This window comes from Gorilla gorilla, chromosome 4, assembly GCF_029281585.2.
Source record: "Gorilla gorilla gorilla isolate KB3781 chromosome 4, NHGRI_mGorGor1-v2.1_pri, whole genome shotgun sequence".
Taxonomy (NCBI): Eukaryota; Metazoa; Chordata; class Mammalia; order Primates; family Hominidae; genus Gorilla; species Gorilla gorilla.
The window spans coordinates 100,867,386-100,888,188 of record NC_073228.2 but is presented as its reverse complement, the minus strand read 5'-3'; the positions used below and the strand labels follow the sequence as shown (position 1 = coordinate 100,888,188).

The window sequence follows — 20,803 nt, the reverse complement described above, 5'->3', positions numbered from 1 at the left end:
AGTTCAGCAGACACCTTATTCTTGATGTCTCACTGGAATTGGAATTGGATATTCATTACTACTCTTTGCCTTTTTTCTTCTGTTCCTCTTGCTTTTTTCTTTTTTAAAGCACTCACTATACATATAACAAAAAACTAGATTTGAACAAAATGCTTCTGAAATAGTTTTCATTTATAAAATATTATATATTCTTTTTAACAATATATGGACTTAATGTTATATTTTATATATTCTACATGTACACAGCCATTCGAAAGGGTCTAAAAATTAATTAAATTAGCCAGCAACCAACCCCCTTTACCATTCACAGCTGTGCCAAGGTAGGAAGTTGATTATTCATTATTATTAAAAAGAATCCAAATAACTAACTAACAGACTTAAACTATTTACCTTGGTTGACTGTGACTTCTTCTCAGGTTCTGTTTTTACAGCCTAAATTCAGAAAAAAAGAAAGAAAAAAAGGAAGGAAGAAAAGAAAGACAGACATAGTTTACAAAGACTATCATAGATTTTCTTCAGCTGAGGAAACTCAAAAGAGATGATTTTTAATGTAATTATAAACATTATCAGTTAAGTTTGTTACACTTTGCTTGAAATTGCAACTCTTTAGATAAACAATTAGGTATACTAGTTAATATTCTGCTCTTACTATTCAGGGAGCAATTTATATCTCCTTGCTAGGTATATCAAAGATATGTAAAGATTTATTACTATTTACATGGTAACACATAAATGGGCAACAGAAAATAAAAACCTTCATCACAAAGCCAAGGGCACTGTGTTTCCATGCCACTAACAAGGTGTTTTTATCAGTGAAATATTCATCACGAGTTTTGGCTGACAGTGTAAAACAATGGGATGGTGACAGAATTGAGGGCACAGAAAGCAGTGAAAATTACTTTTAGTGCCAGAATGTGGCTGATGGGCAGCTAAGCCTACAGAAAGTCCATGATGGGATCTCAGTGTTAACAGAAGACTGTGAATTGCAGTTATTAGCACATGCTGAGCGGGTGATGTAACCGTTAGTAAACAGAGATGCCCTAGTACAATGAACAACATCACCTGTTTTTTGTGTTTTTTCTTGTTAGGAAGATGTGGTCCTTCCATCTGTTGGCTGACTGGAATGGCCTAATATAAGAGCACAGCCCCAGGTATAATTTTATTTTATCTGTCAGTCAAATAAGTAACATGTACAAAAAGGGTTAAAATGATTATATCAAGATTCATTCTATTCATCTATTGCATCTACTCGATGCATATGTGTATAACTCCAAGAAGTTGTAGGCACTTACATTCTAAGGTCCTAAGCAGATATTTCAGTTTGTGTTTACATTTTTTCAGTGAAGGTTTTTTTCAGCGAAGGTTTCCATTAATAAAATTAATTTCTCATTCCTTTCCTTTCCCTGTGTAAAGACTACATGAATATCATTTTTTCCTATGTATCCAATGTTTAGTTATGATCAAATAGTCACAGATGTAACGGAAAGTTTTATGAAATTCTGTCAACATAATCCCCCCAAAATTGTAAATATTTAGTGCATGGATTTTTACTGGGCACATCACAGTCCTGTATGCAGAGATCGAATTTAAAGTTCTAGAAATGCTTCTACAGAACTGGTTGTAACTTAGCATCTTTAGTATGATATTTTACAGTTTTATCCAACTAAACATTACTTGTGCAAAAACAAGTAAGTACATGCATGCATTCTCAATATAGGCAAGATATACAATCATGAATAAAACTTGATTAAACATTTCATGAACTTTTCAGTCAGAGATTACAAACTAGGGTCCGATGCTTCCTGCTGTTTCTTTCCTTTTTATCTGCTTGGTAGTATCAGCACAAACTAGTGGTTTTTACTTATTTATTTTTATTTGAAGAGGCTAAAGTCAATTATCCTCTTAATTTATCATGTCTTCTACTTCAGTAATGAAGACACATACTTTCTTCAAATAATGGCCCCTTGCTAGGCTAACACACTATTTTGGGAAGGAAACAAAGCTTATGACTGAAATGTTTTTAAAGAAATTTTAAATTTTGGATCCTTTCACACTACATTCTCATTAATGAGTTTCTATTTATGGAACTATCCTTTCAGTTTATGCAAATATAATTTATTAAATGATTAACAAGGAAAATAAGCCAGCTGGTAGTATAGTGCTTTGAATCTATTAATAGCTTGCAATTTGGCAATCAAGATTTTGCATGGGAGAACCTACACTACAATTAAGAATGTATGCTCACAGACACAAGCAGCTTATAATGCAATCTATATTTAAATCAGTAATTGCTGAATTTATTTTTGTAGTGATTGTGGTGAATATAATAATGATGACCATAGTAACTAATGTGTATTAATCACCTCTCATGTGTCAACCCACTTTATCTTCATAATAATCCTATGAGACAAGTATTATTATACCCATTTCACAGATGAGAAATTGAGTTTAGAGCAGGTAAATAACTCCCTAAAGACATCCATGGTGGACCTGAGGTTGTGTGTTCTAGTCATCGCACTGCACTCTCTCCCCAGTAGTGGCCAACAGACAATCCCACCTGGATACTTGCTTAGGACAGGAATTGTCCAATATACATTATGTTTCCTTACACAGTCTTGTGAGGCAGGTACTATTATCACCTTCCTCCAAACTGTACAGATAAGGAAACCAAAGCAAAAGAGATTGTCCAATATCACAGCTGATGTGGAACCAGGTTCCAGGGAAAGAGACTTGAGGCCAAAAGTGGTCCCTAGTCAGCCACTGGGGACACTTCATTATGTGCATCTTATTTTTGTCTCTCCCTCTCTTCTCTCTCTTACTTTCCTCCAGTTTCACAGGACTGCCGAGAATTCTCATGATTAGAGAAGGGTGAAGAGTTTGCTGACATTTGTTCTAGGTAACAGGCCACGCTTGAAATAAACATTGGTCCTTGAGCTGAGGCACAGGGGATTAGAATCAGGCAACAGGATGAAAAAGAACCAAAAGAATAAAAAGGAAATCCTATATTTCTGGCTCTCCTTCCTATCTCTTTTCTTTGGTTTTCATGATCTCTAAATTCAATGAGATTATTTATTTATTTATTTATTTATTTTTGAGACAGGGTCTTGCTCTGTCACCTGGGCTGGAGTGCAGTGGTGCAATCACAGCTTGCTGCAGCCTTGATCTCCTGGGCTCAAGCCATCCTCCTGCCTCAGCCTCCCGAGTAGCTGAGACTACAGGAGTAAACCACCACACCTGGCTAATTTTTTTGCAGACACGGGATCTCGCTATGTTGCCCAAGCTGGTCCCAAACTCCTGGGCTCAAGCGATCCTCCCACCTTGACCTCTCAAAATGCTGGGATTATAGGTGTGAGCCACTGTGCCTGGTCTTAATGAGAACTTTCATTTTGTAGATGCTTCTGGAATATTTTTTAAAATTAGGATTTTTAATTTTAGGCTGGACACAGTGGCTCATGCCTGTAATCCCAGCACTTTGGGAGGCTGAGATGGGAGGACTGCTTGAGCCCAGGAGTTTGAGACCAGCCTGAGTAACATAGCAAGACCCGTCTCTACAGAAAAACAAAAATATTAGCCAGGCATGGTAGTGTGCCCCTAGAGTTCCAGCTACTCAGGAGACTGAGGTGGGAGGATCACTTGCATCCAGGAGGTCAAGGTGGCAGCAAGCTGTGATCATGCCACTACATCCAGCCTGGAAGACAGAGCGAGACCCTGCCTCAAGGAAAAAAAAAGATTTTTAATTTTTTAAGATTAAGCTTAACATAATTAAATAGAGACAGCTAACATTAATTATAGATTATATAATGTATATTTTGAAAGCAATTTAGAAATCAATGTAAATTTAAATACTAAATTTAAAAACTGATAATTTTAGATTAAAATTTTAAATGAATGCTAAATGACATAAGAACTTAGATGTGGATAGTGTATTTCTAGATATTTGTAACGTTCTTTGAAGATGATTCAAGATGAGGCCATATAATCCTTTGATAGTACTAAGTTACAGTGCCACATCACCTGGGATAGGAAACTACAGGGATAGCATAGTAATATGAAAGACAGAAAACAAAAGTAGGTTGGTAATTTTAAACAAGGGCAATTTAATAATAATGGAGTTGGGGTAGCTCTTAAAGGTATTAAAGAATATTGGCACGCAAACATTAGTTGAGAGAATTTTGAAAATGCTCTTTAATTCCCTCCCCTGAAATATTCCCAAGAGACAGAGCTTGAGCTAGAGTAACTTAGGGAGAGGGTTTGAAAGGCAGCTGCAGCCAGCTCTTCAGAACAAAGTGGACAATACCACTAGAGGAAATTCTTTTATTTTTAATTCTGAAATTCAAAAAATAATTTTAAGAATAAATCCCAAATAGAGCTCAAGAAAGGTGTGTCAATAAAATGGTACCCCACAAGACTCAAATTTCAGAAAAAACAACTTGGGAAAGCATCCGAAATAACCAGTATATTTTTATGTTCATTTAGTATAATCTTTCATTTTTATATTTATTTTTAAATGCTCAGAATAGTAAGACCATTTTAGCAAGAATTAATAATTTATATTCTCATTTTAATGTAGAGAAATGTACTTAGAGGAATATCTTCAATTAAAAAACTCAATCAAATCTAGGATCAAAAACAAAAACAAAACTGGCCACGGGCACGGTGGCTCATTCCTGTAAACCCAGCACTTTGGGAGGCCCAGGTGGAAGGATTGCTTCAGCCCAGGAATTTGAGACTGGCTTGGGCAACACAGTGAGACCCTGTCTCTACAAAAACAAACAAACAAACAAACAAACAAACAATTAGCTGGGCATGGTGGTGTGCCTCTGTAGCCCCAGCTACTCAAGAGGCTGAGATGGGAGGGTCGCTTGAGTCCAGGAGGTTGGGGCTGCAGTGAGTGTAATCACACCACTATACTCCAGCCTAGGTGACAGAGCAAGACCCTGTCTCAAAACAAAACAAAACAACTCTAGGTGACTCTACTTTTCTAGATAACCTAAAACCATGTAGATGATGTGTAAGGTAAATATTGGGAGGAAAGCTGAGTTTTCAAAGACCCCCATAAATTAGGACGAAAATGTTTACTTCCATAATTAAAACTTCCTAGCATATGTAACTCATCATCAACAATTAGTCTACATTTGTTTTGCTTTGCAGCACAATCAACTTAAATTAGCACTCACTCAATTAGCATTCTTCATACCTTGGTTTCTGTGGGATTCATACTGGAAGACTTGCTGGTTGCACCAGAGGAAGCTGACACCTAGAAAGGAAAGAAAGAAATAGAAAGTTCGATTCTATTTAACCTACAATCTACATGGTCCTTCAGCTCCTCTTAACCATACTGCCCTTGGCCCTTTACCTTGGTTTTACCCAGTTTAGAGCACAAAAATCTAGTAGGAGGTGGTGTCCAGTAGTGAAAGCCTTTGTAACCAGATCAAATAGGTTCAAAATTTGGGTCTGCTATTTACTAAACAATCTCGGGTAAGATACTTAAATTTTATAATCTCCAGTTTCCCAACCTCAATTTTTCTTTAGTAGTTAACAACTACCTTGTAAGTTTATTATTAGAATTACTCCCTGGCACATAATGAATGCTCAGTAAATATTATTATAATTACTGTTTATGTTATTTTCAGAAAAAACATGGATTTTGCAACTCAACAAAATTTTGTTCAAGCCCCAGCTCTACAGTTACAAGCTCTGTGACTTTCAGCTTTGTTTTCCAGATCCATTTACATATAAAGTACAGTAACATCTATTTGCAGGGTTGTATTTGAGATAGTGTGGCAAAATGTCTGGCAAATTGCAGATGCTCATTAAATTGCCAGTGTGTTATTCCTAATACATAAGATAGAAGGACAAAACTCCCGGAAATAGACTTGGGTGGATGTGAACTGTCCGTTCAGTGTCATGTAAGAAAGAGAAGGTGGAGACAAGGTTACAGAGGGAATTCTACTGCATTATGTCTCATCTAGGCTCTTCCTCAGAAGGCAAGAGGTGATAAATAGTAACTATTCAAGAAACACCCTTCCTTGAGATGCTTGCAGTGGTGCAATCAGCCCCTGTGATCCAGTCATCTAAGTACTGGGATGTGCGTGTGGATACTTGTATGGTTTGGAGTACTATTCTAGTACTTAACTTGTATTACACTGGTTAATATTAAACAGATAATTATCATCTTTGCAAACTCCTACCCAGACTCATTTAAACCTCCTTAACATTTAAGTCCATTAGGTTTTAGAACCCAGGGATTCCATCTGGCATGAGCTGCCTTCTTAAGTAACTGACTGTCAGTAAACAGCTGCTACCCTGCCAACAACACCCAGGGAAGGAAGCCTATAAGATGGACCTCACTCTGTCTCTAATGCCTGGTCCAAAGCCACTTCAGAGGCTGAGTCACAGGGCAGCATGAGCCCATTCCTGCTTCTCCCTTACCTTCCCCCACCCCCAATACACTACCACTCAAGGTGATTGTATGAAACCCACTATAGTCTATGGCCCATGAACAAAATCACCTTCCCCACAAACCTCAGTTAATGCAGAACACATTGATGCTTGTAGTTAAACTATCACAATTTACAGACAGAAATCCAAAGCTTTAGTATACTTATTTTTCAAAAATAATCATATAAACATAACTATTCCTGAGAACCCTTAAGCACCAACTGGACACTCCCTTCCACCAAAATACACACACACGCACACATACAAGAAGCCCCAGTCACTGTAGCAGGGCATGGAAGGGCCTCCCTCATGTTCTTTTTGGTACTGAAAACTGTAAGATGTACCAAGACAGATTTTCCCTCTATCAAATTAATGGATAAATATATGAATAGCCATATTTTTCCTTGAAAATATTTTTAAAACGTTATGGTGCTTAATGTCCCTGTATTTATGTAATTCTATCCTTCCATAATTGGAATTGATCATACAGATTTCCATTCAAACTCAAGAAATTCCACTTAGCTGCATTCCATTCCTTTAATGATTCCCCTCAACCATGCAACACCAACACAGAAACCAAACACTCTACGTGAAAGTGCTTCTGAAGCTGAAAATCTTTAGGTAGACATATTTTCCACACATCCATATGTATTAAATCATCCATAAAATCACATTGCCTTGAGTTGTCCAGCCTGCCTTGTTACTTTATTAAATAATACCTTGAAGTGATCCTCAAATTCCAGAAAGGAGAAAACTTTCAGAGGGCTCCCATGAACAGTAAAATCTCTATACAGAACAGCTGAAAATCAGCAATGGCGCAGGGTGTAGTGGGAATTTAGCTGAGGGCCTTGGCCCCTGTTGGCAGCACAGATTACTGCATGAAAGTTTTCTTCCCTCACTAAGGCAGTAACCATTTTAAAGCTGAAATATGAAAGCTGCTTCATGGGAGCTGGAAGTAGGGAATATGCCCACCCCATTATTAATCCATTCGATTCTGGCTACAGCTTGTTCAATTTTTATTCTCTCTGTAAAGACAAGCAACTTTCAATATTTGTAATCTCTGGTGAATGACTGAATACACTTTCATTGTATACTCTTTTGCATTGTTTGAATTTCGTATCATTGATGTGGATAACATTTATAATAAAAAATTGTGAAGGGTTAATCCATAGATCTTCAAAGAGAAAGCACCTTAGTGATAAAGTTTAATACAAGCTTTAATATACAGGCTTTAAACAGGTGAGAAAAATGGAATCTCATGTCCAAGATTTTACCAGAGTTCATTGGCTCCCCCAAGTGTTTATCTAGAATATGCTCTGTGCCAGGTACTGTGTCAGGTGCTGGGGACACAGAGGTAAAACCAGTAGGCATGTCCCTGCCCTTATGAAAGCTATAGCCTAGTCAAAGATGGCATTAGTAGAAATAATCACTCCCAACAATTATTTGCTACACAGGAAACTCACAGGGTTCCATGAGAATGTAGATGAGGGAACCACAGCAGTTCAGGGGATAGTTGAGACGGGCAGTTCTGATAATGTGACCTGTCATGTGGTGATTGGAGGATAAGGAGGGATCGCTCAGGCTGGAAAGGAACACTCTCTGCACGAGGACCCTCCGAGCTGTGTACGCCAGGCCTGGGAGCTTGGCCATCTGACTTCTAACCCAGGTCCCTCTACTGCAGTGCCTGCCACTTGGCTGGTCCTGCTAACATCAACAGGCTGCCAATTTTAAAGCACAACCATCAGTGCTCATATACACCAAAATACCTCTAAAGAATTAATACTGTAAATCAGAGTATAAAGTGCTGCTATCAAAATACTACCCCTCCCAAATGACCCATGTACCTATCTTAATATCCCGAATATTAGTAATCATTTATAAACTTGAATTAAGGCACAAGTCAGAGTAACAAGAAGCAGAGAAAAGTTCCTTAATAGAAATTACTCTTCACTCATCCACCTATTCAACAATTATTATTTAAAAAGCAATGTACAGATGGGTGCAATGGCTCACACCTGTAATCCCAGCACCTCGGGAGGCCAAGATGGGAGGACTGCTTGAGTCCAGAAGTTGGAGACCAGCCTGGGCAATGTAGTGAGACCTTGTCTCTACAAAAAATTTAAAAATTAGCTGAGTGTGGTGGCACGCGCCTGTAGTCCCACCTACTTGGAAGGCTGAGGTGGGAGGCTCACTTAACTGTCTTGTGAGACTGGATGGGAGTAGGGAGGGTTCTGAGCTCCCCAGCAGGTCCTGGCAAGTGAGCCAGGATGGGAAGGTAAGGGCTTCTATAGAAGCAGGGGCAGAGGAAGGGGGCTCCTAGAATGCGGGCTCATCCATTGCACCACTACATGTAGCTGATGGAACAATCATTCCCTCAGCTCCTTACTTCTTTGTCTACCACACATTAGAGTCCCTTCACGTCCTCCTGGCCTCTTGCCAGGCACCTCCCACTGGATTACAGGAATCCTCTCTGCCTCCCCTCCAGCCATTCAGCCTCCCCGTGATCTCTCCCCTTGACCGCAGCTGGCTTGGCTCAGAACTTGGCACAGAGTGGGGCATCGGATGCGTCAGAATTCTTTCTCCTCATGACAGACCTTCCTTCCCTTCTCCACCCCATCACTGGCAGCATTCCCATATCCTCCCACCTGCAACACTACTTGCCCTTCACACACCTGAATCTGTCTTTGTTTGTTGAGGGTTACTAAGAACACTGGGCTGCGTGCATGTTCCCTCCTTCTCCACTTGACAATCCACTGGCAGTTTCACTTTGAGTCATTCACTGACTGTTCTCTCCTTGTTGGCTGCTGTGGCTTTAGGAGCCCTGGGTTCCCTCCCTATACCTCTAACTTGTTTTCTTCCGGAAGCCTCTTCCACTTGCTCCATTCTTCTCTGTATTCTTTATTTTTTTAACTTTTAGGTTCAGGGGCACATGTGTAAGTTTGTTAAACAGGTAAACTGTGTGTCATGGGGGTTTGGTGGACAGATTATTTCATCGCCCAGGTGATAAGCACAGTACCTGATAGGTAGTTTTTCAATCCTTACCCTCCTCCCTCCCTCCAGTGTTCTTTAATAGTCAGTCTCTGCCTTTTCTCTGATATTATTGCTCCCTCTGAATGTTGATTTCTCCCCATGACTTTAAGCATCTCTTATTTTGGGAGCAATTCTTCAAACCTTATCAGCAACTCTACTATATGACCAGACTGCATTATTTTACCTTAAAGAGAGGAAGCCAAGAAAGATAGATAGAGGCTCAAATCCCTGCTCCAATGCTTATTAGCCCAAATTAACCTCTTGGAGCCTCCGTATTTCCTCATCTGTAAAATGGGGGTAAGACCATGAAGCTGCTCTCAGGAAATCACCTGGTCTTGACTCACCTGTTGATTCAGTGCCAGTTCCAGTCCTTATCACCATTACATCCTTCTCATTTCTACTGCTACGCTACTCCAGGTCTAATCACCTATCACCCATACCTGGATAGAAACCCCCTTTTAATAGTTTCCATCTAATAGTTGCCATCCTTACCCTTATTTGTCTTTCAATCCTTTCTGTCTATGGCTGACTAATCTTTCTAAAATAAACGTCTACCATGTTTCCACACTGATGAAATATCAATAAGTCCTAGACAAAGTTTAATGCCTTCTGCCTGATTTTTAGATTCTCCATTATTTGACCTCTCTTATCATGACCCCATATTGAGTCTCCCCTCTAATCATGAAGGTGTCCTTACCATCTCACGAGCACCACATCAGGCAGCATAACACACAGGTTAAAAGGGTTAGAGTGGATTCTGGTCTCAAGACCATGGTGGAATCCAGCTGCCATTTAATGCACATGCAACCTTGAGCAAGTTGCTTAACCTCTCTGCCTCAGTTTCCTCATATGTAAAATTGAAATAGTAACAATTCTTCTCTGGTTGAATTGTTTTGATAGCCGTTTTAAGGATAAGTTAATGCATGTGAACCAATAACTGCTTGGCCAGTGATAAGTGCTGGGCAAATGGCAGTTATTGTTATCACTATCACCATCACACTCCCTTCCACTTCTGAGCCTTGCAACTTGCCATTCCCCCTGCCTAGAAGCCTCTTCCCTGCCCAAGTCCCATCTTCCCTGCCCTTGAAGATTTAGCTCAAGATACAATATTTGCATCTGCTTTAGCTCTTATTATCTTCTCAACTCTTGTGTTGATATTTCTCACTTTAACACTGAACCATGCATTCTGTGTTGGAGGGTTACTGAGTTCCTTTCTAAGTGTACATTATGTCTTATCAATGAAGCTATAAATTTATCAAGAGGCAGAGGTCATTTCTACTCCCCACAGTGCCTATACAGCAGCAGAGAGGGGCTCAAAAATCACAGTTGATTCACATTTTTGTTTCCATTTTCTAGCTGTCAGTTAAAGACTCATTTAAACACAGAATAAGATACAGTTTTAATACTTTAAGTTTTTTTTAAGCTGGAATCAAGAACACACTTAATAAATCAGAAGACTTAAGTTTCCATTTGGATGGCTGCTAAGTGGCCGGGACTCCATGGGAGGTCAATTAAGCCTGCTGAGCATCTAGTTTCTTATCATAGGAATACCATGCACCCTACAGGGTTACTGTGAGAGTCAAATTAGATACCAAATGTTAGAGCAATTTAGGCAAACCACAAAACAAATACAAAACATTTTCTAAATTAAAAAATCTGACAAATCAATAACTAATTTTTAACTTTTACAAACAGCTCTGCTAGATGTACAAGAGAAAAACAAATAATTTGCCCTGAGCCATGATCAGATTCTTATTTAATAACACATCTCAAATATTGAAATAAAGGCAATCATGGGTGAAAAAAAATCCTCTCCTCACAACATTTATAAAACAGCCAAATGTGAACTCCATGAAGGCAGGGGCCAGGCCTGTTTGAGTTGCCACCCATCCCATCCCCATCGCCGGAGCCTTAACATAGTAGTTGCTTAACAAGTATCTGAGATAAATGCATGAATTTGTACATGAATAAACACAAGAGTATTATTTTATGGCACAAAACCAACATTGTCTGAGTTTTATTACTTGATCGTCAGAAATTCTGTTGACAGCAGAGGTCAGAAAACTGATTAGAATAACGCAATTTAAACTTTAGGTCATTTACGTTATGATTGTCATCAACCAGGAATTGTACAACTTAAAAATAAAACACATATACGCAAAACCCTGAGCTGCTTCCTGTAAGACACCTGCAACAAAACAAGGCTGCTCACGAGGGGCTTTTCTAAGAAAGACATGGACATTCTTTAAACACCTTTTATAGGTCTATTGAATACAGGCTTCCATTTTTCTTTCTGTAATGATGGATTATTCACTTCAGGAAATGAATATTCAGATGTCTGTTGTTTGCCAAGCTGTCACACCATGACATACATTCTTACAATCCCTTTAATTATTAAGTATAATAATGGTGCTTTTAAAGAGACCTGCAATAGAGTCATCTAACAAGGTATAGTGTTTATGATAACCGAAAGTGTGATTCTGATGAAAGATAAACAATGGATCATCTATGAATGAAGTTCAGCCATCTCTTTTGGGCAGAATATGGTGTTGTGCTAGCAGATCTAGTTACAGTGCCAACTTGTATCTCAGAACATAGTATTTGACAAGTTTGATTGTGATAAGATCTTAGGTACAATACAATGCTACAGGCGGTCAGAAGAGGGAGACTATTTCTGAGGTGCTGGTTCGGAAGATGGTTAGGAAAGGCTTCATAGACAAGGCAGGGACTATTTATTGGATGCTTATTGTAGTGTCATCTACAGGGAGGTGGGGACTTATAGAATCTTCCAAATACCAGGAGCTGTGACAGGTGCTCTATGTATCTGATTTCAATATATCTTCATAAATCTTGATAGGTAAACATTATCTGCATTTTATCAATGAGAAAACTGATGCTTAGAGAAGTTAAATAACTTATCTAAGATTACACAGTTAAGAAGGGGCAGAGCCTGAATTTAAACACAGATATGACAATAATGTCCATGAACTTTTTGCTGTAACAAGTTGACCGCCCTCATATCAAATATTAAAACAAAATATCTTGATTTTACAAAATGTGTAGATAGAGGCTGGATCAGGCAGGCATTCTAGGTGAGCAAAACAGCTTGCGCAAGACTTAGGGGTAGGAAAGTACCAGAGATATTCAGTCCAGAATGCAACAGGTTAGATGAAGTTGAATGCAAAAATTTAGAGAATTGGGACTATTAGGGAGAAACTGAAGATAACTACAGCTTGGCAGAGTAGGCTGTACATTCATAAAATACATTACAAGGAAACAGTTTAGTTAAAAATAAAGAGCTCTACTTGTTCTGAGAAGTGCAGAGCACATGAGCTTTGGCCTCTGATGCAACATGTGGGTAGACCTCGAAATAAACATACAAACGTTGCCTAGCAACTGTGACAATAGTCACAGCTGATCTGCCATCTAAATCCAAGCTAGAAGGATACCTGGCCATATTCTCTGAGTGTCTGATTATGAGCTCTGATACCGGACCACCCCAAGAACTTAGAAAAAAAAAATCCACATTTAAGGCATGAAGTTGAGCTTCCAGTTCTACGAGGCAACTGCTTCAGTTTCACTGCTTTCCAAACTCTAGTTTTCCAGTGCTTTTTTATGGGATAATAATTTTGTAAGTAAGGAGAAGAGCTAGTCACACAGCCTAGGTCAGTCATCAAAGAATAGAAAAGCAGATTTCTTTCCTGAAGTTGTATTCATGTCTCTAGGGATTCCAGTTGCTTCTCTTGATGCATGAAATAATTCCAAATATGTCTAATTTCTGGCTGCCTAAGATAAAGCAAAACAGGGAAGTCAGGTCCAGAAAATGCAGCCTATTTTCTGCTTCTTGTCCCTCCCCTAGAGAAGGTTTCACAGGTGAGGATTTACATAAGCCTGTGAATCAAACAATTTCTGTTAACAGGCACTACAGGAGCCATGAGGAAGACTGTACTTGACTAGCCATGTGACTTGGAGCTCTTAACCTTTCTTGCGCACCTTTTCTTTATTTGTAAAAACTGTTGGCCTTGAGAATCCTGTAGTTCTGCAATTCTAATATTATATGCTATACTTTAGTGAAGGGCATTAAATAATGTGCTTAAGGACAGATGTTCAATTGGGAAACAAAGAGGTTAAGAGCATGAGCTCTGGAGTCCCATAGACCTGAGGCCTAATTCTGGTTGCACAACTACAGGCAGGCTGCTTAATCCTTCCAAATGTGAGGTTTTTAAATTCATTTAATGGATATAAAAAAATGATACCTACTTCATCAGATAGCAGTGAGGATTAAATGAGGGTATGTATATAAAGTGCATGATTTGGTGCCTGGCACATGGTACATCAATAGACAGCAGTGATTTTTATTATTTTATGAATGCCAACAGCCTCGAAAGTTTCTTTGCTTGGCCTCAGAATGACAGAGTAATTCTGTGCTGACCACTGTGTTTTTTTTTGTTTTTGTTTTTTTGGACAGAGTATTGCTCTGTCACCTAGCTGGAGTGCAGTAGCATGATCTTGGCGCACTGTAACCTCCGCCACCTGGGTTCAAGCAATTCTCCTGTCTCAGCCTCCCAAGTAGCTGGGACTACAGGTGTGCACCACCACACCCAGCTAATTTTTGTATTTTTAGTAGAGATGGGGTTTCACCATATTGGTCAGGCTGGTCTCAAACTCCTGACCTCAGGTGATCCGCCCACCTCAGCCTCCCCGAAGTGCTGAGATTACAGGTGTGAGCCACCATGCCCAGCCTGAGCAGTAATTTGAGAAGTTACACATTTCACATTAATCTTGCTTATCTTCCTCAAAGAAAAGAACCTGCAACATTATTTTACACTGTGGCATTTTCTTTGGATTCAAATGCATGGTTGCTTTAGGTCCATGTTCCAGTCAAATGAAGAGGAATCTTGGTAGCAAGAGCATATAACTGTAACAACCCTGACAGATTATGAGCTCATCTAAAGCATATATGGTTATTGATGATATGATTATGGTATAAAAATGAGAAATTCTGGCCAGGCACGGTGGCTCACACCTGCAATCCCAGCTCTTCGGGAGGCCAAGGTGGGTGGATCACCAGGTCAGGAGATCGTAACCATCCTGGCTAACACAGTGAAACTCCGTCTCTACTAAAAATACAGAAAGTTAGCTGGGCATGGTGGCACGTGCCTGTAGTCCCAGCTACTCAGAAGGCTGAGACAAGAGAATCACTTGAACCCAGGAGGCAGAGGTTGTAATGAGCCAAGATTGCGCCACTGCACTCCAGCTGGGTGACAGAGCAAGCCTCCATCTCAAAAAAAAAAAAAAAAAAGAGAAATTCTGAGCTCTGCTGAACAATCACCCAGGAAGCCTTTCTACTTCCATAGTGCATTCATTCCTTAGGTGTAAACTGAACAGAGAGCAAGAAAAACATGAGAACTTTTATGTGCACTTAATGCTGCAAAACCAACTGCAAGCCTCAATCTCCACAGAAATGAGAGACTCAAAATGTCTCTAACACAAAGTAGGGAGGAACATATGAGGATATCTTAAGACAGAGCCAAACGTGAGGACTGAGAGATGGGCCTGGCAGCCCACCTTTCACTGAAGAATATTCTTAATTTAAAAGCCAATGTCATGAGAACTGTAACAAGGTTCTCTTATCCAAGCTGATTGTCAAATAACCAACATGAAAATGGGGAGTGAAATAAAACGTTATTCTGGAAACCACCTAAGAAGAACAAATTCACAAATGTATACTGACAGCAAGTTTAATTTTGCAAATATTAAAGAGGCAGTGTTGTATCAATCTTTGCAAATATTAAAGAGACGGTCGCTGGGCACAGTGGCTCATGCCTATAATCCCAACACTTTGGGAGGCTCAGGTGGGAGGACTGCTTGAGCCCAGGAGTTAGAGACCAGCCTGGGCAGCATAGTGAGACCCCATCTCTACAAAAGAATCAAATTAGCCAAGTGTGGTAGCACACACCTGTGGTCCCAGGCCCTCAGAAGGCTGAGATGGGAAGACCACTTGAGCCTGGACATCAAGGCTGCAGTGGCCCGTGATTGCACCACTGCACTCCAGCCCAAGTGACAGAGCAAGACCCCAAGACCCTGTTTCAAAAAAGAAAAGAAAAGAAAAGAAAAAAAGTTGTGTCATGGTTAGAAGAATGGCTTTGGAGCCAGGCCACTTGAGTTTGAATCTCAGCTCTGCTAAATTGTGTGACCTTGAGCAAATTTCTAAACTGCTCCGTGCCTGTTTCAGATAATGATACATTCCACTGCATTACATTCCACCTTCCCATCAGATAAAAATTCAGTGGAATAGATAGAACACATTTTAAAGTAGGATTCATTTGAATTTGAAACTGCTGTAAATATATGAGCACTGCTGCTTATATTTCAATCTAAGCAAAAGTTTCCTATAGGGTAAGGGTGTCCTATTTCCTATAGGATAAGGGTGTTTTCAGTTATGTGCTATTTAATTTTACTATTAATAATTTTCGCCATATTCCAAAATGGCTAATTTATTCCTTCTCTACTGCCCATATCAAATGTCCAAAGAAACTGCCAACTAAACTATTATCTCCTAATCCCAATCAGTGTACAATACTCTCTTTCAGACAAGTGGGAAACCTCACCCATCAGAATTTCAGCAGTACTAAGATACTGCATATAAGAAAAGAGCACAATATTGATTTCCAGTGTTTAAGTTTAGAAACAAATTCCCCTCTCAGTTATTTAAACTACTTAGATACAAACTACTGAACGGAGGATTTCGTAAGACTAGTCTGCTGCAAAGAATTTTAGAATCAAATAGAATCTTGCTATTTGTAGTGACCTAGGGTAAGTTATTTGAACTATCTTGGCCCTCAGTCTCCTCATTTATAAAACTGTCAATACCTCCTTACCTAGTTGTAAAATATGCAACTCTTACGAGGAATAAATGAAATCTTATGTAAATCACTTAGCACAGTAGTTGTCCAATAAATTAATAAATGTTAAATTTATTTGTTTCTACTTCTTTTCAAAATCTACATCCTGTAGAGTTTCTCTAAACTATATACATGCTGCTAGACTGAATCCTGCCCCCAGGGCATTCCAGAATTTTTTTCAGATTATCAGCAATAGCTAGAATGTTCTTAGTTAACTTTTTCTTTGTTTTATATTGGTTGTCTTCCCAAGTTGAATGGTACCCAAATTTTCAGTTCATTGACCTATATATAGTAGGATATGGAGAAGTTACACATACATTGAGAAAATATGGTTTACTACTACTTCAGCTGGAAATCAAATGGTATTTCACAAAGATTTTAATTGCAAATATGGAGATCAGTGTTGATCACATTTAATCTTTGGAAACCTGTGAACAGGTATAAAAATATGATTGTCAGAAGGGCTGGAGAAGAAAACAATTCTAATTTTCTGGGCTAAGAATCCAGGCCTGCCACAATAACATTGTGAGAATAATTCAGCACACAATACTGCAATAATTAAAAGATTATTGAAACCAACAGAAGGCTCAAACTCAACAGCCAAGAGAGATTAACCCTCCATTTTTAAACTCTGAATATTCAGCAGAGGACAGACTTTTTTTTTTTTTTAAGTGATGTGGATCCATTAGGGCTAAAATCCCAAGTAAATATAATTAACTAATTGATTAAAAACTCAAGGTTAGAGTAAGATATCATGTGGAAGATATTTAGTTTTATAATATGGCTGGGGGAAAACATGATCTGTAATTCTAATCATTGAAACTATATGTAGAATAGGCAGGAATTCATAACTATTTAAATATTTTAGGCTAAAAATGTTCATAATTATTGCTGGCAATGAATGTAATGTCAAGCCACTGGGCAATGTAACTGGCCAAGCATTAACACCGTAGCTCAGTGGTTCTTGACATAATGGGTAGAAATGGTCCTGGAAGAGAATTATTTATAGGCAGTAGTTAGAGCAGTGGGAGAGGAAGGGGGACAACAGACACTTAGAAACATACAAAGGAAAAAGGGCAAGAAGAAGAGGGAAGGAGTTCTGTGGCCTAAAAAGCTGTAAGCCTCTCACGTAATTCTAAAATTCCCAGACATGGAGAATCACTTTTAGGTAATTTAAAACAAGATGGCTTTGTAGTGGCTCAGTGAAAGGACCACCATTTTCTACCGTCTATTGCTGTACATTAGTGCTCTATTCCTGGTGACAATCTCTGTCTCTTCACACTTACATTTGGTTAAAAGAAAGGATCACATAAGATATTAGGATAAATTTGCAAAATGACTCTTCAAAATTACCTTCCAGCCAGCTTAAAATAAGATTTTTGATGCTAATATTGCTAGCCTAGGTTACTGAAGAACCTAAATGTTCCCTAAAAAGACTGGGACAAAGGCATACATGCTTGCCCTGAAGTACCTCAATAATACTTGTCCTCTTTAGTCTTATGTCCCTAAACCCCAGGAACACTTGATACTCATGACTTTCTCTATAGCCCGCGTCCTTTCTTGCACCACAAGGAAATAGTAGTATGTTGTAGACATCATCCATCCCAATATTGCTATCATTTTATAGGTAGATATTCTGGAACTAATATTAGGGGAACCCCTAATGCTGCACACATTGTACACCAAGTATACAGCTCAGCTGCCAGGATATTTTTTAAAACAGGATGCAATTTTCAAATGGTCAAGTAATTAAATTTTCAGAAAATAATATATGTCTATTTCTGTAGAACAGGAGTCTAAAAAGCAAATGAAAACATGTGTAGAGTGATATGAATATCATCAGATCATTACGAAGATCAGGCCAGTATGAATATCATAAGGCCAGTATGATGATAAGATAAGCATGTGACAAACTAGTACATGTATTCCCCAACTTAAAGGCTTTCAAACATTTTAAACACATTGTTCAGGTCTAACAAAATTAGTCTGTGTTCTAATAAAAGAACCCCCTTTTGTTCCAGACATGAGAATACTGAATAAAATTTAACATAAAAAATAAAATACATAGGTAAAGAAGAGAAATTCCCAAGTAACCTAAAGGGGAGGGAATTCTAAGTCCTCTGGTGAGCAAGGCTGAGACAGAATGACTCACGGGGATATCAGAAACAGATATAACAGCTGGGAACTAGGAATTGAATTCTCTAAATGAGAAAGGAATCCTGGCTACAGGCCCTGTGCTGAGTTACTAGCTTAAAACCAGAAGCTACTCAGAACTGATCATCCACAAACATAAGCCTTGACAACTGCCCACCTGTCCAGAACAATTGTAAGGCAGCTTTCTTTCTGGCTGGAGCCATGAGTGTAAAAATGCATATGCATGAGAAAAATAAATTCCAAACTTGTGCCATTGGGCACTCAAGGACCAAATTTATTTCTGTATAGTGGAAGCACCAAGCCAAGATATTAACGCTGTTGAAATCTGAATGACCACAGGCAGCAACGTACTAAAAACCACTTGGTAGAGGCAGATCTACAACATAGGGGAAAAAGGACTCTCATGGAAAACAATCTTCACTGAAGGTGAATTTCAAGCCACATTTTCCCAACCTAATCAGGAAGTAAAATAGCATGTGGGAGAGTCATTGTCACAAATATGGGAGAAATTTTACTTCAAGAATTAAAGACAGGCTGGGCGCAGCAGCTCACACCTGTAATCCCAGAACTTGTCTATCCTCTTTTGCACCTCGGGTTGAGTAGTGAAGAAAGAAATAGAGGTGAAGAAGGAGGCTGAGGCAGGTCAATCAGTTGAGCCCAGGAATTCAAGACCAGCCTGGGAAACATGATGAAACCCTGTCTCTATCAAAAATACAAAAATGAGCCAGGCATGGTGGCTCTCACCTATGGTCCTAGCTACTTGGGAAGCTGAGGTAGGAGGATCACCTGATCCCAGGGGGTCAAGGCTGCAGTGAGCTGTGATTGTGCCACTGCACTCCAGCCTGAGTGACAGGGCAAGACCCTGTCTCAAAGAAAAAAGTAACTAAAACAATAGAAAAATCTGAAGGGGACTTTTAATAAATTTTAAAAATCAAAGACACAAAAGAAAAAATAAAAACCCCAAATCAAAAATCGGTGAAAATATAAACCACACATAACTGCATAGAGACTTAAGCGACTGGAAGATAGATCTGAGGCCATTAATCACAATGCAGCACAGAAAAATAAAGAGATGGAACATATGAAAGAGAAGAATCCTGAAAAATAAAAATGCTGGTTACCAGTTTCAGTTCCCTGATGCAGACTCACCTCTCTAAACCTGACACATCTTTTAAAATAAAATGCTATAAAATAACGCATGTCTAAAAGCATATGAGGCACTGTTTTAAACATATTGTTAGCATGAGAATATTTATATTCAGGGACTCTGATGATTATTAGCCATAGTAATGGAGTCATATAAAAGGGTTTCATTTTCCCTATCGGATATAAACACAATTTCCTACATTCACAATAAGGAAAAAGCACATGTAACTGAAAAATGTATAAGTGATTCTATTTCCTGCTACCTTCCCTGGCCACTCTGTTAGTATAGTTAATAAGGAAACAGTATGTGCAGGAGGCTAAGCTCCTGATTTCTTGGTGGGAACAGCACTCATAGCTCACACTTTCCCCAACAACTCTATCCTAGGCAACTCTGGAGGCCCTGAGGTGTGGTCTAGGTCTTTGACTCTTAAGTCACTGGTATGGGGGACCTCAGTCCATTATAGAGTTCAGGGAGAATACTTGCATACTAAGCGCTTTAATCTGTTATGGCAACTTTGAGTGAAATATCAGTGGTCCATGACCTTGCTCAGGCTCCAAACGTGGGCCATGAACATCAGTTGGTTTAGTTCATTAGAGACCTTCCCTGTGAAGGTCGATTGGATCATGAGGTCAAGAGATCGAGACCATCCTGACCAACATGGCAAAACCCCATCTCTACTAAAAATACAAAATTTAGCCAGAAGTGGTGGCAGGTGCTTGTAGTCTCAGCAACTCAGGAAGCTAAGGCAGGAGAATTGCTTGAACCCAGGAGGTGGAGGCTGCAGTGAGCCGAGATTGTGCCACTGCACTCCAGCCCGGGCAAGAGAGCGAGACTCTGTCTCAAAAAAAAAAAAAGGTTAACTAAAGTTAACACATTCAATAAAAGCAGACCCAAAATCCTTTTTTCTAACATATAAAATATCTTCCTCAAATAAAGTTAAATGTTAGTTTTTTAAAAAACAGAGTGTTGTAAAGGGATCTGTAGGAAAACAAATGGCAACAAAACAGACCAAGCAACAACTTTGAAACCAAGGTGTGCTAACCATTCCTGTGAGAGGAACCAGGGAAAACGACAAAAGGTGAGTAAACTGGGTGTGAAGTTTTCCTCCTCTAGCTAAGGAGATGTA

General features: G+C 39.1%; 1 protein-coding gene across 33 annotated transcripts in view; it reads right to left on the bottom strand.

Annotated features, from left to right (window-relative positions):
* The window catches only part of CAST (calpastatin), a 112,763-nt gene that overhangs the window by 47,047 nt on the left and 44,913 nt on the right, over positions 1–20,803 (bottom strand). For 17 of the 33 annotated variants that reach the window (XM_019027443.4, XM_055387200.2, XM_063705889.1 and 14 more), the window contains 2 exons: positions 5,198–5,257; positions 391–432 (listed from right to left, as the gene is read on the bottom strand). In XM_019027443.4, the coding sequence (XP_018882988.2) occupies positions 391–432; positions 5,198–5,257 (102 nt within the window). Of the gene's footprint in view, positions 1–390; positions 433–1,062; positions 1,129–5,197; positions 5,258–20,803 lie in introns of all 33 variants that reach the window. The other 16 variants (XM_055387188.2, XM_019027442.4, XM_019027439.4 and 13 more) reach the window with 1 other exon arrangement.